This window comes from Panulirus ornatus, chromosome 9 (genome assembly GCF_036320965.1).
Source record: "Panulirus ornatus isolate Po-2019 chromosome 9, ASM3632096v1, whole genome shotgun sequence".
NCBI lineage: Eukaryota > Metazoa > Arthropoda > Malacostraca > Decapoda > Palinuridae > Panulirus > Panulirus ornatus.
The window spans coordinates 23,145,019-23,159,517 of record NC_092232.1 but is presented as its reverse complement, the minus strand read 5'-3'; the positions used below and the strand labels follow the sequence as shown (position 1 = coordinate 23,159,517).

At 37.4% G+C, this 14,499-nt stretch overlaps 1 protein-coding gene across 5 annotated transcripts in view; it reads left to right on the top strand.

Annotated features, from left to right (window-relative positions):
* Nucleotides 1-14,499, top strand: part of LOC139750273 (zinc transporter foi-like) — a 258,282-nt gene that overhangs the window by 219,209 nt on the left and 24,574 nt on the right. For all 5 annotated transcript variants that reach the window (XM_071664854.1, XM_071664855.1, XM_071664857.1 and 2 more), the window contains exon 8: nucleotides 5,290-5,522. In XM_071664854.1, coding sequence (XP_071520955.1) covers nucleotides 5,290-5,522 — 233 coding nt within the window. The remainder of the gene's footprint in view (nucleotides 1-5,289; nucleotides 5,523-14,499) is intronic.

The following is a 14,499-nucleotide window of genomic DNA, read 5'->3' as shown; positions in this document are numbered from 1 at the left end:
CTTTTAATATTATTAGATATATCACAATAGTCTGGGAAAAGTTTCTATTTCAGTTGATTTTCTAGAATGCAGCATGACAGAAGTTTTGGTCATACTCATGATTAAATGCAAAAAGCATCATAATGATGTTTCTGACCAGCTTATTTAGTATATCAGACCATTAATCATGAATGTCATGTACACAAATATATGGTATTTCTTTTATAAGAGATAAAGCAAACCATATATTATTTATGTTTCTTAATCACTTATGTTCAAGCATGTCATTTCTATGAAATACATGAAAAACTGTGAATGTTTTCATGCACTAACCATATATTACACAGTAGCTTATGAAATATTATCAGTAACTTGTGGCAAAGGTTGTTCACCTGGAAAGCCATGCTGAATGGTCACTGAAATTATTGATACCACACAATCTTTTACAGCATCCCATGTCAAATGAACCTGCTTGACTCCCTGGCTAGTGATGCTTCAGTAACATAAACATATTACTCAAAACCATATTCTCCTCTCTGTCTTGGGAACCCTATATAATAGCATTATGATATCTGCTTCCGAAATGCTAGTAGTGTTGTTTAAGTGCCATAATTATTTCTAATAAGCAGTTATCTATAAGGGTTTTATTTGCCCAAGTATGGTGATTTGGTCACATATCCTCTACCTCTGTCTTAGTCAGAGTGTAAATTAAGAACTTTCCACCTAATAAACTCCCCAAGTTTCACCTCTCTTCAGCTTTCCCTTTCCATCCACTATGATGATGCCCTCTCCTTGTTCTGCAGATATAATTTCTGCTGTCTGCCTTTGCTCCTCCAACAAAGGCTTGGACCCTAAGGCAGTTTCTTTCCATAGATTCTATGTAGAAACCAGCTACATGAGGATTCATTGTTATGATACATACTTTCCTCAAACAGTAAAGCTGTAGAATTCTCTTCCTTCTGTCATCTTTCTCTCCTCCTACTGCCTTTTCACTTTTAATTGTCATGTCTATAAACAGTTAGGAGCCATTATAAATTGCATTCATTTTTGTATACCCTACTTTCCTTTCATTCAGGTTAGCCGTGATTAGAGTATGTTTCTTCCCATACCATGTTGGTTGCTATAAAAAAATACATTCTCACCCATCACATAAGTATCATCAAGCATAGGCAAATTAACAGACTCTGGGTATGGAGTTGAAATGGAAATGTCATTTTATCTAAGGTTTTGTAATGAGAGAGAACTTGCCTTACCATTTTTTTGTAATAAGCTAAAAATAGGATACTACTTAGTTTGACTTTATAATTGCCGTGCATTTGCTAATCATACATGGTTTTATAAATAGTATAGTCAGGTATCTAGGCAAGACATGAGAGCTATTTTATCTTCAGCTTGTCCCTGGCTAGAATCAGAAAAGTCATTGAACTCAAAATTTATTTTCTTGCAGCATATTTCATCCTCACCACTCTTCATCTTTACTGGTCTTCAATCCAAAAACAAAAATCGGTCTTAGGCTAAGTTCGGTTAGGTTAGGGTAAATTGGATAAGGTTTGAATTCAAACCAAACCTGACCAGGTCATACTAAACGAAACTTATAGGTTATCCAAAGCTAACTAAGTTTAGCTTAACATAACCTAACTTAGCATAATGTAGGAGAGCGAGGGGGGGGATTTTCAGTTGATCCAAATTTCTTTTCAAATTTTCATTGTAATTACTTTTAGGCTGCAAACAGAAGGTTTTTCATTCATTGCTCTGGCACATAAATCAGGAGGCAAATTTTCAGTTGATTCAAAATTTCTTTTCAAATTTTCATTGTAATTACTTTTAGGCTGCAAACAGAAGGCTTTTCATTCATTGCTCTGGCACATAAATCAGGAGGCAAATTTTCAGTTGATCCAAAATTTTTTCAAATTTCCATTGTAATTACTTTTAGGCTGCAAACAGAAGGCTTTTCATTGATTGCTCTGGCACATAAATCAGGAGGCAAATTGTTATAAAATATGTGTTTAACTGATATTTGGTCTTTATGATTGATGCTGGGAAGTACCAGCTTATTGAAAAATTGATAACATTCATTATTTAGCATTTTTCCCTGAAACATTTCATAGGGAAATGGCAGATTTACAGATGAAAACCAGATCTGCGCTAAAGATGACTATAGATATTCATAGTTCAAGTATATGTACTTTTATAAGAATTTAAGGTGTGCTAAAACCATCCTTTAGTATTATTATTATTATTATACTTTGTCGCTGTCTCCTGCATTAGCCAGGTACCACATGGAAGCAGACAAAAGAATGGCCCAATCCACCCACATACTCATGTATATCCAAACACGTCCTCACAGGCACATATACATACCTATACATTTCAATGTAAACATATATAAACATAAACAGACATATACATATATACACATGTACATAATCCATACTTGCTGCCTGTATTCATTCCCATCGCCACCCTGCCACACATGAAATGACAACCCCCCTCCCCCTGCACGCACGTGAGGTATCGCTAGGAAAAGACAACAAAGGCCACATTTGTTCACACTCAGACTCAAGCTGTCATGTATGGTGAACCGAAACCACAGCTCCCTTTCCACATCCAGGTCCCACAAAACTTTCCATGGTTTACCCCATATGCTTCGCATGCCCTGGTTCAATCCACTGACAGCACGTTGACCCTGGTATACCACATCGTTCCAGTGCTCTCTTATTTCTTGCATGCCTTTTACCCTCCTGCATGTTCAGGCCCCAATCGCTCAAAATCTTTTTCACTCCAGCCTTCCACCTCCAGTTTGGTCTCCCACTTCTCGTTCCCTCCACCTCTTACACGTATATCCTTTTTGTCAATCTTTCCTCACTCATTCTCTCCATGTGACCAAACCATTTCAATACACCCTCTTCTGCTCTCTCAACCACACTCTTTTTATTACCACACATCTCTCTTACCCTTTCATTACTTAATCAAACCACCTCACAACCACATACTGGCCTCAGACATCTCGTTTCCAACACATCCACCCTCTTCCGCACAACCCTATCTATAGTCTACGCCTCACAACCATATAACGTTGTCGGAACCATTATTCCTTCAAACATACCCAATTTTGCTTTCCAAGATAATGTTCTTGCCTTCCACACAATTTTCAATGCTCCCGGAACTTTTGCCTCCTCCCCCACCCTGTGACTCACTTCCACTTCTGTGGCTCCATCCGTTGTCAAATCCACTCCCATATATTTAAAACACTTCACTTCCTCCAGTTTTTCTTCATTCAAACTTACCTCCCAATTGACTTATCCCTCAACCCTACTCTACCTAATAACCTTGCTCTTATTCACATTTACTCTCAGATTTCTTCTTTCACACACTTTACCAAACTCAGTCACTAGCTTCTCCAGTTTCTCACCTGAATCACCCACCAGTGCTGTATCATCAGGAAACAACAACTAACTCGCTTTCCAAGCCCTCTCATCCACAACAGACTGCATACTTGCCCCTCTCTCCAAAACTCTTGCATTCATCTCCCTGACAACCCCATCCATAAACAAATTAAACAACTATGGAGACATCATGCACCCCTGCCGCAAACCTACATTCACTGAGAACCAATCACTTTCCTCTCTTCCTAATCGTACACATGCCTTACATTCCAGCAACTTGCCTCCCACACCACATACTCTTAATACCTTCCACAAAGCATCTCTGTCAACTCTTATTATATGCCCTCTCCAGATCCATAAATGCTACATACAAATCCATTTGTTTTTCTAAGTATTTCTCACATACACTCTTCAAAGTAAACACCTGATCCACACATCCTCTACCACTTATGAAAATCACACTGGTCTTCCCCAATCTGATGTTCTGTACATGCCTTCACTCTCTCAATCAATACCCTCCTGTATAATTTCCCAGGAATACTCAACAAACTTATACCTCTGTAATTTGAACACTCACCTTTATCCCCTTTGCCTTTGTACAATGGCACTATACATGCATTCCGCCAGTCCTCAGGCACTTCACCATGAGCCATACATACATTGAATGTCAGCAACACAGTCACCCCCTTTTTTAATAAACATTCTTAAGTTTGAAACCTTACAGAATTTTATATGGGAGAGTAGTTTTAACTTCAGTTGATAAATCAAGACTAGAAGATGATGAGCAGGATAATCTTTTTACCAAATTGTGATAATGAAGAATTTGGTAATGATATGGACAACAAAGATCAGAAAACTGTTTTATTAATGCAAAACTATATGAGATAATCATAGAGAACCAAACCAGAAAAAACCTCAGCTAAGTTGATTTTCAGTTTCATGCAGGTATTTGAAATACACCAAAGATTGTCATCATCTACAGCCTGTTACCATCTGGTCAAAAGCATCTTTTTTAAACTACTTTGCATCCAGCTGCTGAGTCTTTAATTTGTTTGCTCCCTTCAAACAAAACACAATGTCCAGCAATTCAGTTTCCATAGTAGATACATAATTTTTCAAATAGCATAAAAAATGCTGGTAATGTAAATTTTGTTTGGTAAGGAAAGTTAGGTTTCCATAAATTCTCATCATCTGTACAAATGCTTTACACACTTTTATATTAACAAAATGTCCCCCTCATCTTCATTGACCTTGCCACTAATGACTTATTCACTATTACAGCATAAAAAAATTTCTTGTATCAGTCCATAGTAAATTGTACTTTTCCAAAAGAAATCCTTATGGATTCCACATTTAAAAAGATCCTGGCATTAAAGTACACCTTTATCAAAGCTAAGTAGTACTGAATAACCCCTTACCTATGCCATCAATAATGGTTCATTCATTAGTGGTAAATCTTATCCAGACACCTCACTTATCAAAGTTTTGCACCCTTTGATTTAGTTTCAAGGAATGCATACCAGTACTTAAAACACATACTGATTATCTGCTTGTTCAATGTACAGAAGCAAAGCAAGTAGCTTTTGCATGTGTATCAGATTTTGAAAGCGCAAAAATTCTGTAAGTGCCTTCAGTTGGTAAAGTAGCACATCATATAAGAATACAGAGCAGGAAGTTCAGGGGAATAAGAATAGACAGATATGTGAGAACAAGCTGATGATGTATCACTGTTTCTACTAGTCAACTGGAAACCTGAAGTTGCATAAGAACTGTCATGACAGTTCCATTGCCTTTTGAAACCTAATAGTGTTTGCTTTCCTGTTCCTGTCTTTCTCTAAGTTTATCTTCATTTAATTAATAGGTCTTTCCAAGTACATGCTGGTAAAGTGCAAAAACATAATAAATGTATTATCTCCATTTACAGCACTGGATACCCAAAACTGTTTCGAGGGTTGCAGCTCCAGCCCCAGTAGTGATGCGAATGGGAACACTGGTAATGGCCTTGAAAAGACCAGGTTTGGGGATGATGAGCCAGCATCAGTGCCTGAAGAGACTGAAGTTACTTGTATTGAAAAATCCATTGAAAAAGAGAAGCTAGCCTCCATTGCAGCTGAGAGGGAGAGACTAGTTACTTCTCCAGCTGAAAAGTCAGAAATGGTACTTGTATTTATCTTGAGTTTTTCTCACTGAACAAGGTAGTTCACCTCTAACACGGCAATGAAAAACCACCTCAAGGGATATGTAGGCAATTTTACTGACATGTGTTCACAACACATTGTCAACTCTCATATCCTTTAATCTGTATATTCCACAAAATATGTTGATACAGTAATTGGACCAGAGAAGGAATCAACCAGAATAATTGATATACTTTCTTATGGCAGGCAGCCAAAATGGCACGGGCAATCATATGCCTCATTTAGGGCCATCTTGGATTCATGTAGTAAGTAGTAATAGTAGAGGTAGTATGTATATATAGGATGTTTTGTTCGGGGTGGTATGCAAAGTGAGAGGGTCAGGGAGAATGGCTTGATAAAGAGAAAAGAGGTAGTGGAAACTTTGCGGAAGATGAAATCCAACAAGGTGGCAGGTTTGGATGGTATTGCAGTGGAATTTATTAAAAATGGGGGTGACTGCATTGTTGATTGGTTGGTAAGGATATTCATTGTGTGCATGGATCATGGTGAAGTGCCTAAGGATTAGCGGAATGCATGCTTAGTGCCACTGTACAAAGGCAAAGGGGATAAAGGTGAGTGTTCAAATTACAGAAGCATAAGTTTGTTGAGTATTTGTGGAAAATTATATGGGAGGGTATCGATTGAGAGGGTGAAGGCATGTACAGAGCATCAGATTGGGGAAGAGCAGTGTGGTTTCAGAAGTGGTTGAGGATGAGTGGATCAAGTATGCTTTAAAGAATGTATGTGAGAAATACTTAGAAAAACAGATGGATTTGTATGTAGCATTTATGGATCTAGAGAGGGACATGATAGAGTTGATATTGATGCTTTGTGGAAGGTTTAAGAGTATATGGTGTGGGAGGTACGTTGCTAGAAGCAGTGGAAAGATTCTGTTAAGGATGTAAGGCATGTGTACGAGTAGGAAGAGAGGAGATTGATTGGTTTCTAGTGAATGTCATTTTGCAGCAGGGGTTTGTGATGTCCCCATGATTGTTTAATTTGTTTATGGATGGGGTATTTAGGGAGATAAATCCAAGAGTTTTAGAGAGAGGGGAGAGTATGCAGTCTGTTGTATATATACATTAAGTATGATAAAGTAATAATGATAATATATATATTTAAAATGATGCTACCTTGCTTATGCAGGGTGTAGCAGACATGTATGAAAGATAAGTGACCATCCCTGAAAGGAAAATAAACAGTTGATTGTAGGCCAACTACTGTGCCCAGGATTTGAACTTGGGCAGTTTCATGCATGAATTCAGTCACCAGTGCTAACCAATTCACTGAAGTATGGAAGCCTGTCCTCTTTTATCAGTTAAACTTCAAGCACCTTGGTGTTCTAACAGTGGTCCACCAAGAAGTTTTTCAGAAGGATTCACAAACCAGCAGAGAGTGGGTCTATGAAAGCTCATATGTGTTTAACAACTCTGTTGCTTCATTTTGGAAATACAGACCTTTCTCTAGTTATATAATAAATTCTTGAGCAGACCTGTCTTATGGATTGTTGTGCTTTTGTATGGATGTTTAGTGTCAATATTTTTGGCTGAATGAAACAGCCGGGACCTGGCTGTTCATGTAGCATCAATACATTGAATGCAGTTTTGACATCCATATATGTGCTGAATTATTGTATGAATATTTTGGTTAACCCATGTCTTTTAGTTAGTTTCTTGATATTTTCGATGGCATAGTCTGGGAACTTGGTAAGGGGGATGAATGTTTTTAGATTTGTTATTGCATGACCCTTTCTGTATGGATACATATTTATGCACATGCTTGCTCATCTGTCATAGTGTCTGAATGTTTGATTATGGAATCTTTTTGTCAACATTAATCTTTTAAGAAAGTATTTATGATACTCTTGCATCTTGGATTTCAACATTAATCTTTTAAGAAAGTATTTATGATACTCTTGCATCTTGGATTTAGAGCATGAATTTTTGTTTCCATATGCTTAGGCATTATTGTCTGAGTTTGTATCTGTATCAGTGTTCAAAACAAAGTGATGCACTTGTGGTACAGTGCATGCATACATGGTCCCTTCTATCAGGCATGGACATGCATACATGCATGTACACTCACACATAGAGGAGCAGGAGCAGTTTCTGGGACTGTCAAACAGAACCAGATCATAAAGAATGATGATGTTAAAAAGAAACCTTATGGGTTGAAACATAGGGACACAGGGAATCAATGAAAGCTGTAGAAAGAATAATATGCACTGTTAGGGACAGTTATGGATAATTATGGTCCAGTAAATGCAAGGATCAAAAAGTACAGAGTATACAATATTAATGCTTGTTGACAAAAATGATTTTGGAAATAACCTGAAGAAATTTGATGAGTCAGTACCTATGGATTTAGTAGAGAAGTGGGGGTTGCATAGATATTAAGTAGATTAGTGAACCAGGAGTTGATATAGTTGAATTATTGATGACTTGTATTCTTGAAGAAGACCATATTCAAGATAATGAAATGGCGAAGAAGGAGGGCTTGCTGATCAAAAGATTCTTTATGGCCATAGACATGCCAAGCACAATTTCTGTCATAAGAAAAATAAAAATTAGTGGTTATAGTCAGGACATGAGGGAACAACTAGTAAAAGTTATGTTCAAAGTAAAGTCATGTAGCCAGAAGATAAATGCAAAGGCTAAGAAATATAGTGACAAAGAAGAATTCAATAGGGTTGTCATCAAAGATGATAAATCAGGGGAATAGAGAGTGAAGCAAAGAATGCAGTCATAAGGCAAAAGATGGAGCACATCAAGTGAGACAAGAGAACAAATCAGCCCCAGTAGTACCACAGAGAACTGAGGAATGTTCTTTCTATCTCTCTATATCTTTGATGCCTGTTCCCTCTACGAACTCTCATCAAGGGAGTGGCCATGGCAAAAAAACTCTCCATTTATCCCTATCTTTGCATACACCATTCCAAGTATTTTTCCACCATTTTCCTCCTTCCAATACTCTTCCAATGTATTACCTCATGTCACAAGTGGTCTTCCTCACACTCCAACCCTTTAATCATAACTACCATATACTCCTTCCTTGTAAACTCTCCACTTTGCATTCTTTCCACATGCCCAAACCACCTCAGAGTATTATGTTTCACCCTCTTTACCACTCCCTTTGGATTTCCTGCCATACCAGATCTCTTAATACATCCCCTAATTTCTTTCTTCATTCCACCTAGTCATACCACATGCTCCTCTTGAATAACTCATTTCCACAGCCTGGATTCATGACCTCTGTGACTCATTCCATATCTGTGTTTCTGCTGCATGGGTTAGGGTTGGGAGGACTATGTAGTCCTTTAATCCTTTCTTCACTTCCATACTTACACCTCTATTCTTCATTATTCTGTTAAGGGAACCAATGATTCTTCTACCTTGTACTAGTCTCTCCTTTGTCTCTCCTTAGATATTACCAAACATACTCAAGATAGTGCTCAAATACTTAAAGTCTGTCCTTTTCTAATCTCTCTCCCTTCATATCTATAACCCAGTTTAACACACTTTCTTCTCTCACTCCAATGGGTTTTTCAAAATCTATACTTTCACTTTGTTTCCTTTGAAACACAATTACTTTACTTTTACTCTCATTTACCTTCACTTACCTAAACTTACACACATCATGAAACACACTTACAACCTTCTGCAACTCACCTTCACTCGTAGCAAACAACACAGTATCGTCCACAAACAGGCTTGTCACTAGCCACCATAACTCACCACCACACTACATTTTTGCATCCCCCCTTTCCCTAGTTTTGCTTTCATGTATCTTAGCACTCCATCCACATATATGTTAGAAAGCCGCAGCCTTGCTTCACACTCACATATATACTGAAACACACTCAACTCCCCATCTGCTTATACATTACTCTATAGAAGGCTTTCAAACCATCAAACAGTTGTCCCCCTTCCCCAAATATCTTTAAAACATCCCCTAAAGCATTCTACTCAACTGTGTCAATGCTTTCTCCATATCCATAAAAACTACCCACAGGTTCATACCTTTTACTTGATACTTTCCCACATTTATTTTCACCGGAAAAATCTGATCCACACATACCCTATCTTTCCTAAAACCTCCTTGCTTCTCGCTTATTCTGTATTCAGTCACTTCCATCACTCTATCTTGTATATTCAACAGACTCATTCTTCTAGAATTGTTACATACATCCTTAGCACCTTTGAATAAAAGAACAATACTAGGTTTCACCCATTTCACCCAATTCTCAGGCACAACCTTCTGCTCCCATGCTAAATTACATATCAAATGCACCCACTGTATGACACTCTGCTCCATACTCCATTTCAGCTTAATCCCATCCACTCCAGGTGCCTTACCTGCCTTTAGATTGAGAGTAATATGTACAAATGCAGATGGACTATTAGTATACTGTAAAGAGCTAGAAATCAATGATTGTATTGGGAAAGATACACCAGATATTGTTGGAATTGTAGAAACAAACTTACTAGAGAGATAAGATTACTCCTGGTCTGTCTAGAGGGATACATACTAGAGAGGAGGATTGGTTGTTCTAATAATTAAGTGAAGCCATAAGTTTCAAGAAATATTGAAAGCTAACACATACAGAAAGTACACATTAGGAAGGATAATTGCAGGAAAGTACTGCATAATGATGTTGACAATATATAACCCTCCAAAGAATATTGATATGATGATAATATTGATATGGATATGATGATAATGTGGGAACAATCGGGATTGTATATGAAGTGATTAAACACACGTTTCTCTGAGATGGTAAAGTACTGATTATGGGGAATTTCAGTCACAGGGAGAATGTTGAGGGGAATTTGGATTTTCATGAAGATAGAGTTGTGGTTACACAAGATTATAGAATGTATACAGGAATATCTCCTGTACCAGCATGTCACACAGCATACTGGGATCAGAGAAACTGACACACCATTATTACTAGATCTTATTGTCAAACACAGCATCATGTATATTGAGAATACATATATGCTACATCACTTTGAAAGAGTGGCCACACATTGTAGGAGTATAAATATATGGTAAACGAGGCAATGAAGTATGACTCAAAGAGGCATTATGGGGTTGGAAATTTATACAAAACTCTGTACTTTCTTTGACATCACTTGGGAAACAGAAATCAGTAGCAAGCAACTAGGGCATTATGGTGTGAGGGTCTGTGAAATATGCAAGGAATGAGTATGTTAACATTAAATACAGAGTGAGGGGGTAGAAAAAGAGGGATGGTTCAATAAGTTGTCAAAAGTGAAGGACCTCAGCAAGGAGCAGTTGAGAAGATACAGGCATCATCCCAGTTAATCATCACTTGAAAGGTATAATAAAGAAAAAAGCATCACAGTAATGATGGGAAAAGAGGAGCAAAGAAACTTTGTTATCAATATTGTGGATGAGGCAGGAGACAATTTAAAACTTTTTAGAAACATATCATTAGTTAAAGGGAGATGATAAGGCAAAGGGATTCAGAGAGAAGAGCTGTACATGTAGATGTAAATATGTATGAGGAACCGAATTTCAATTTGGAGTGATATCATAGTAGAAAATACTACTGCCCCAGGTGCATTTACAAAGGAGCTTTTGGAAAGTATTGATCCTTAAGAGGCTCATGATCCTGATAAAATTTTTCATATGTGCTGAAGATGTGTTCAGATACACTTGATGGACTCCTTGAAATATTCTTGGGAAAGGATTCTGGGAAGATATGCTGATCTTCAGACCAGCAGTTTCCGGGAATCATTAGTAAGAAATCTCCAAGGTTACTATGAGAGAATGAGCAATATTTAGACAAAAAAAGTAGGCTGGGTGATTTGTTTGTATCGGACTGTCAGAAGGCATGTGACACTGTACCTTATAAGAGGTTGGTAAAAAAGCTGGTGTATCTGGTAGGAATAAAGATGAGACTAATTCTTTGGTTAGAAAAAGTATCATGAGAGAAGGGTGCAAAAGACATACCAGTATGTCAGAGGAAACATCTCAAAATGGGTTGAGGTCACCAGTGTCGTGCTATAGGGTTCATTTCTAGGACCAATGCTTTGCTTAATCAGTGTGAATGACTTGCCAGAAGGATTACATTCCTACTTGAATATGCTTGTGGATGATGCCAAAGTCACAAGGGAGGCAAAATGCAAGAAGGACTGCATCAATCTAGAACTAGACAAGCTCCAAAGTTGGTCTGATACATGGTTAGAATTTATCCCAAGCAAATGCAAAATGATGAGAATGGAACAGAGCAAAAGATGGCTTCAATATGAATATTATGTAGCACAAAGTAGCGGCAGGAATCTGTGTGGGAGGACTTGAGAACAGACATTGTCCCTAACCTGTTGCCGGGGTTCTGTTTTAGGAGAATAGTAAAGGAGACAAGTTGTGTAACAGCAAATATCAAAATACCATTCAAGTAAATGGATAAGGAGATACTCAGCAAGCTGTTCACATCCTCTATTAGGCCATAACTTGAAGAAGCTTCTCAGGTTTGGTCTCTGCACTCAAAGAAGTACAAAGATCTGACAGAGAAGTTCCAAAAGGGGGCAACAAAGATGGTATTGTACCTGAATTAAGAGAGCTGAGTTTCTGGGATAGGTTAAAGGCCTTAGATTTATCTGCTATGGAAGACTGAAGAGTAGTGAGGTGACTTAATCACAACCTTTAGTATTTTTTGAATAGTTTGATGAAGTCAACAGTGAACTGTTTGGCAGCTGATGCAAATATAGATAGCATGAAAGTAAGCAAGAAATTTGGTAGAAAAGATTGAAAGAAATATTTTTATGATATACAAGAAGTGGATCAATGAAAGAAACTGTATGATAATATTGTGAATGTGGACAGCATACAATAGTTTAAATACTTGAATAAGAGTGGAGAAAGTTCAAGAGGTGTGATCCTATGATGGTATACTAATTTCCTTCCTGTCCTACATTTACTTATAAAGATCCTGGAGTCATTCAAGGATCGTTTTTCCTGGAGACCCTACAGCTCTAAAATTGTGCTGCTTCCAGTAGCAGCACAGTTTCTTCGTAATGAGAAACTATTTGACGAGATTGTACCCCCCAGTCATACAGCAGGAATAGGTGATTACAGTTAGGAATAATAGGTTGTCAGTAAAATAATTGTTCAAGACTTGTTCATGCCTGGATTATTAAATTTTGTCAGGGAATACATGCTTGTAGACTCACTTGCTTAATCTCCCTTCACTGTGCACATTTCTCCGAGTCTACTTATCAGGCCTCTTCATGGGTGAGACTTGAAAGTCAGTGAGGGTAAGTTTACAGGCTTTTATAACCTCTCAGGGAGTATGTGAGTATGGTCAGGTTTTCTGTTTTCATTGATTCATTACACACTCTTTATGACAGAGTAATGAAACTCAAGGAAATGTTTGTTTGAATGCCTGGTTAAGTTTTCTGTTTCAGGTCATTTTGTAAGATAGTACATAATAAAGTACTGAAGCCTGGTCAAAGGATGTACAGTTTAGTAATCAGTATAAAGAAATTATTCTTTAGATTAACTTCTGCACTCTAGAATTTTTTCATAAAGGCAAACCTATATTTATTTTTAGACCAAGAAATATGTCAGGCTTTACTTCCTTGGTCTTACTATGAACACTTAGAACTTTTGCCAAGTGGTTCTCCTGGGATGCAGAGCATCTTATGTCATCCCTGTGAAAGTTCTTGGAATCCTTGTGTAAGAATTGCCATATTTCAGTACTAGGTCCATGAAGATTTTTTCCCAGCTCTGAAACAATTTTACCTGAATTTCCCAATGGCTTTTTTTTAGGGGGGGTAAATAAAAAAGTTTCTTTCTTTTGTTGGCACAGATCTTTAAAGTTTGATGCTAATGAAATCAATAAAAGAGATTCTGTCTCAAATATTACACCATACTGAGGCCTCTTAGTGTTATTCCGAAATGCCTCTCCTATCTTAGCAAAGTAGTATCAAGAACAAAGAAACTGCAGTATCATTTGTACCTTCTATATTCTAATTGTCATGTATAATGTGATTAATTAACTGTAATTAACTGATTGTACTGTACAGAGAGGAAGTTTACACTTGTGGGGCCTCATCTCTTGAACATTCTCAAACACACAACTTCTTAAATTTCTGTATACTGTCTGCATTAACTATGTCTTCAGTGATTTTATTGCCATCATCCACCATTCTTATACAATAAAAGTACTTTTTCACATCTTTCTAAGAAGTTCTTGCTCAGTTTCATATTATGTCATTTGATTGTACTTTCCTACATCTCTTGAAGAACTGTTAACTATCTATGGCATTCATCTGTTTCAGAAATTTAAATGTTGTGAGGGTATTACTCCTCACTCATTTCTCTTCCAAAGGCCTTCTAGCCTTTCCTTGTAACTCGGCTATCTTATTCTAGTACCACATTTGTTGCTATCCTTTGGATCTTCTCTAATTTCTCTTTGTGACTCTTTAGGTGCATTGACCAAACTTAGGAAGCATATTCTAGTTTAAGCCTTATGTAAGATGTGAACAGCTTGATGAATATTTCCTTACCTATGAAATTCAATGCTGTTTTGATATTTGGTGATACAGTTGGTCTCCTTAACTATTCTCCTAAGGCAGGACCCTGGAAACAGTTTAGAGACAGTGTCAATATTCAAGTCTTTCTCACACACAGATTCCCAATCATACTGAAGCCTTTCACTGTGATTGATCACCATTACTTTATATTTACTCAGGTTAAACTTCATCAACCATGTATCAGATCAGTTTTGGAGTTTGTCAAGATTGCTTTGTAAGGTGATGCAATCCTCCATGCTTTTTGTGTCATCTGTTAACATTTTCAGGTAGGAATCCATTCCTTCTGGCATGTCACTTACAAAGAGCAAGAGCAATAATTGTCCCAGAACAGACCTTGTGGTACTACATTGGTGACCTCAATCTATTTGGAGAAGGCTCCTCTGATATGCAGCC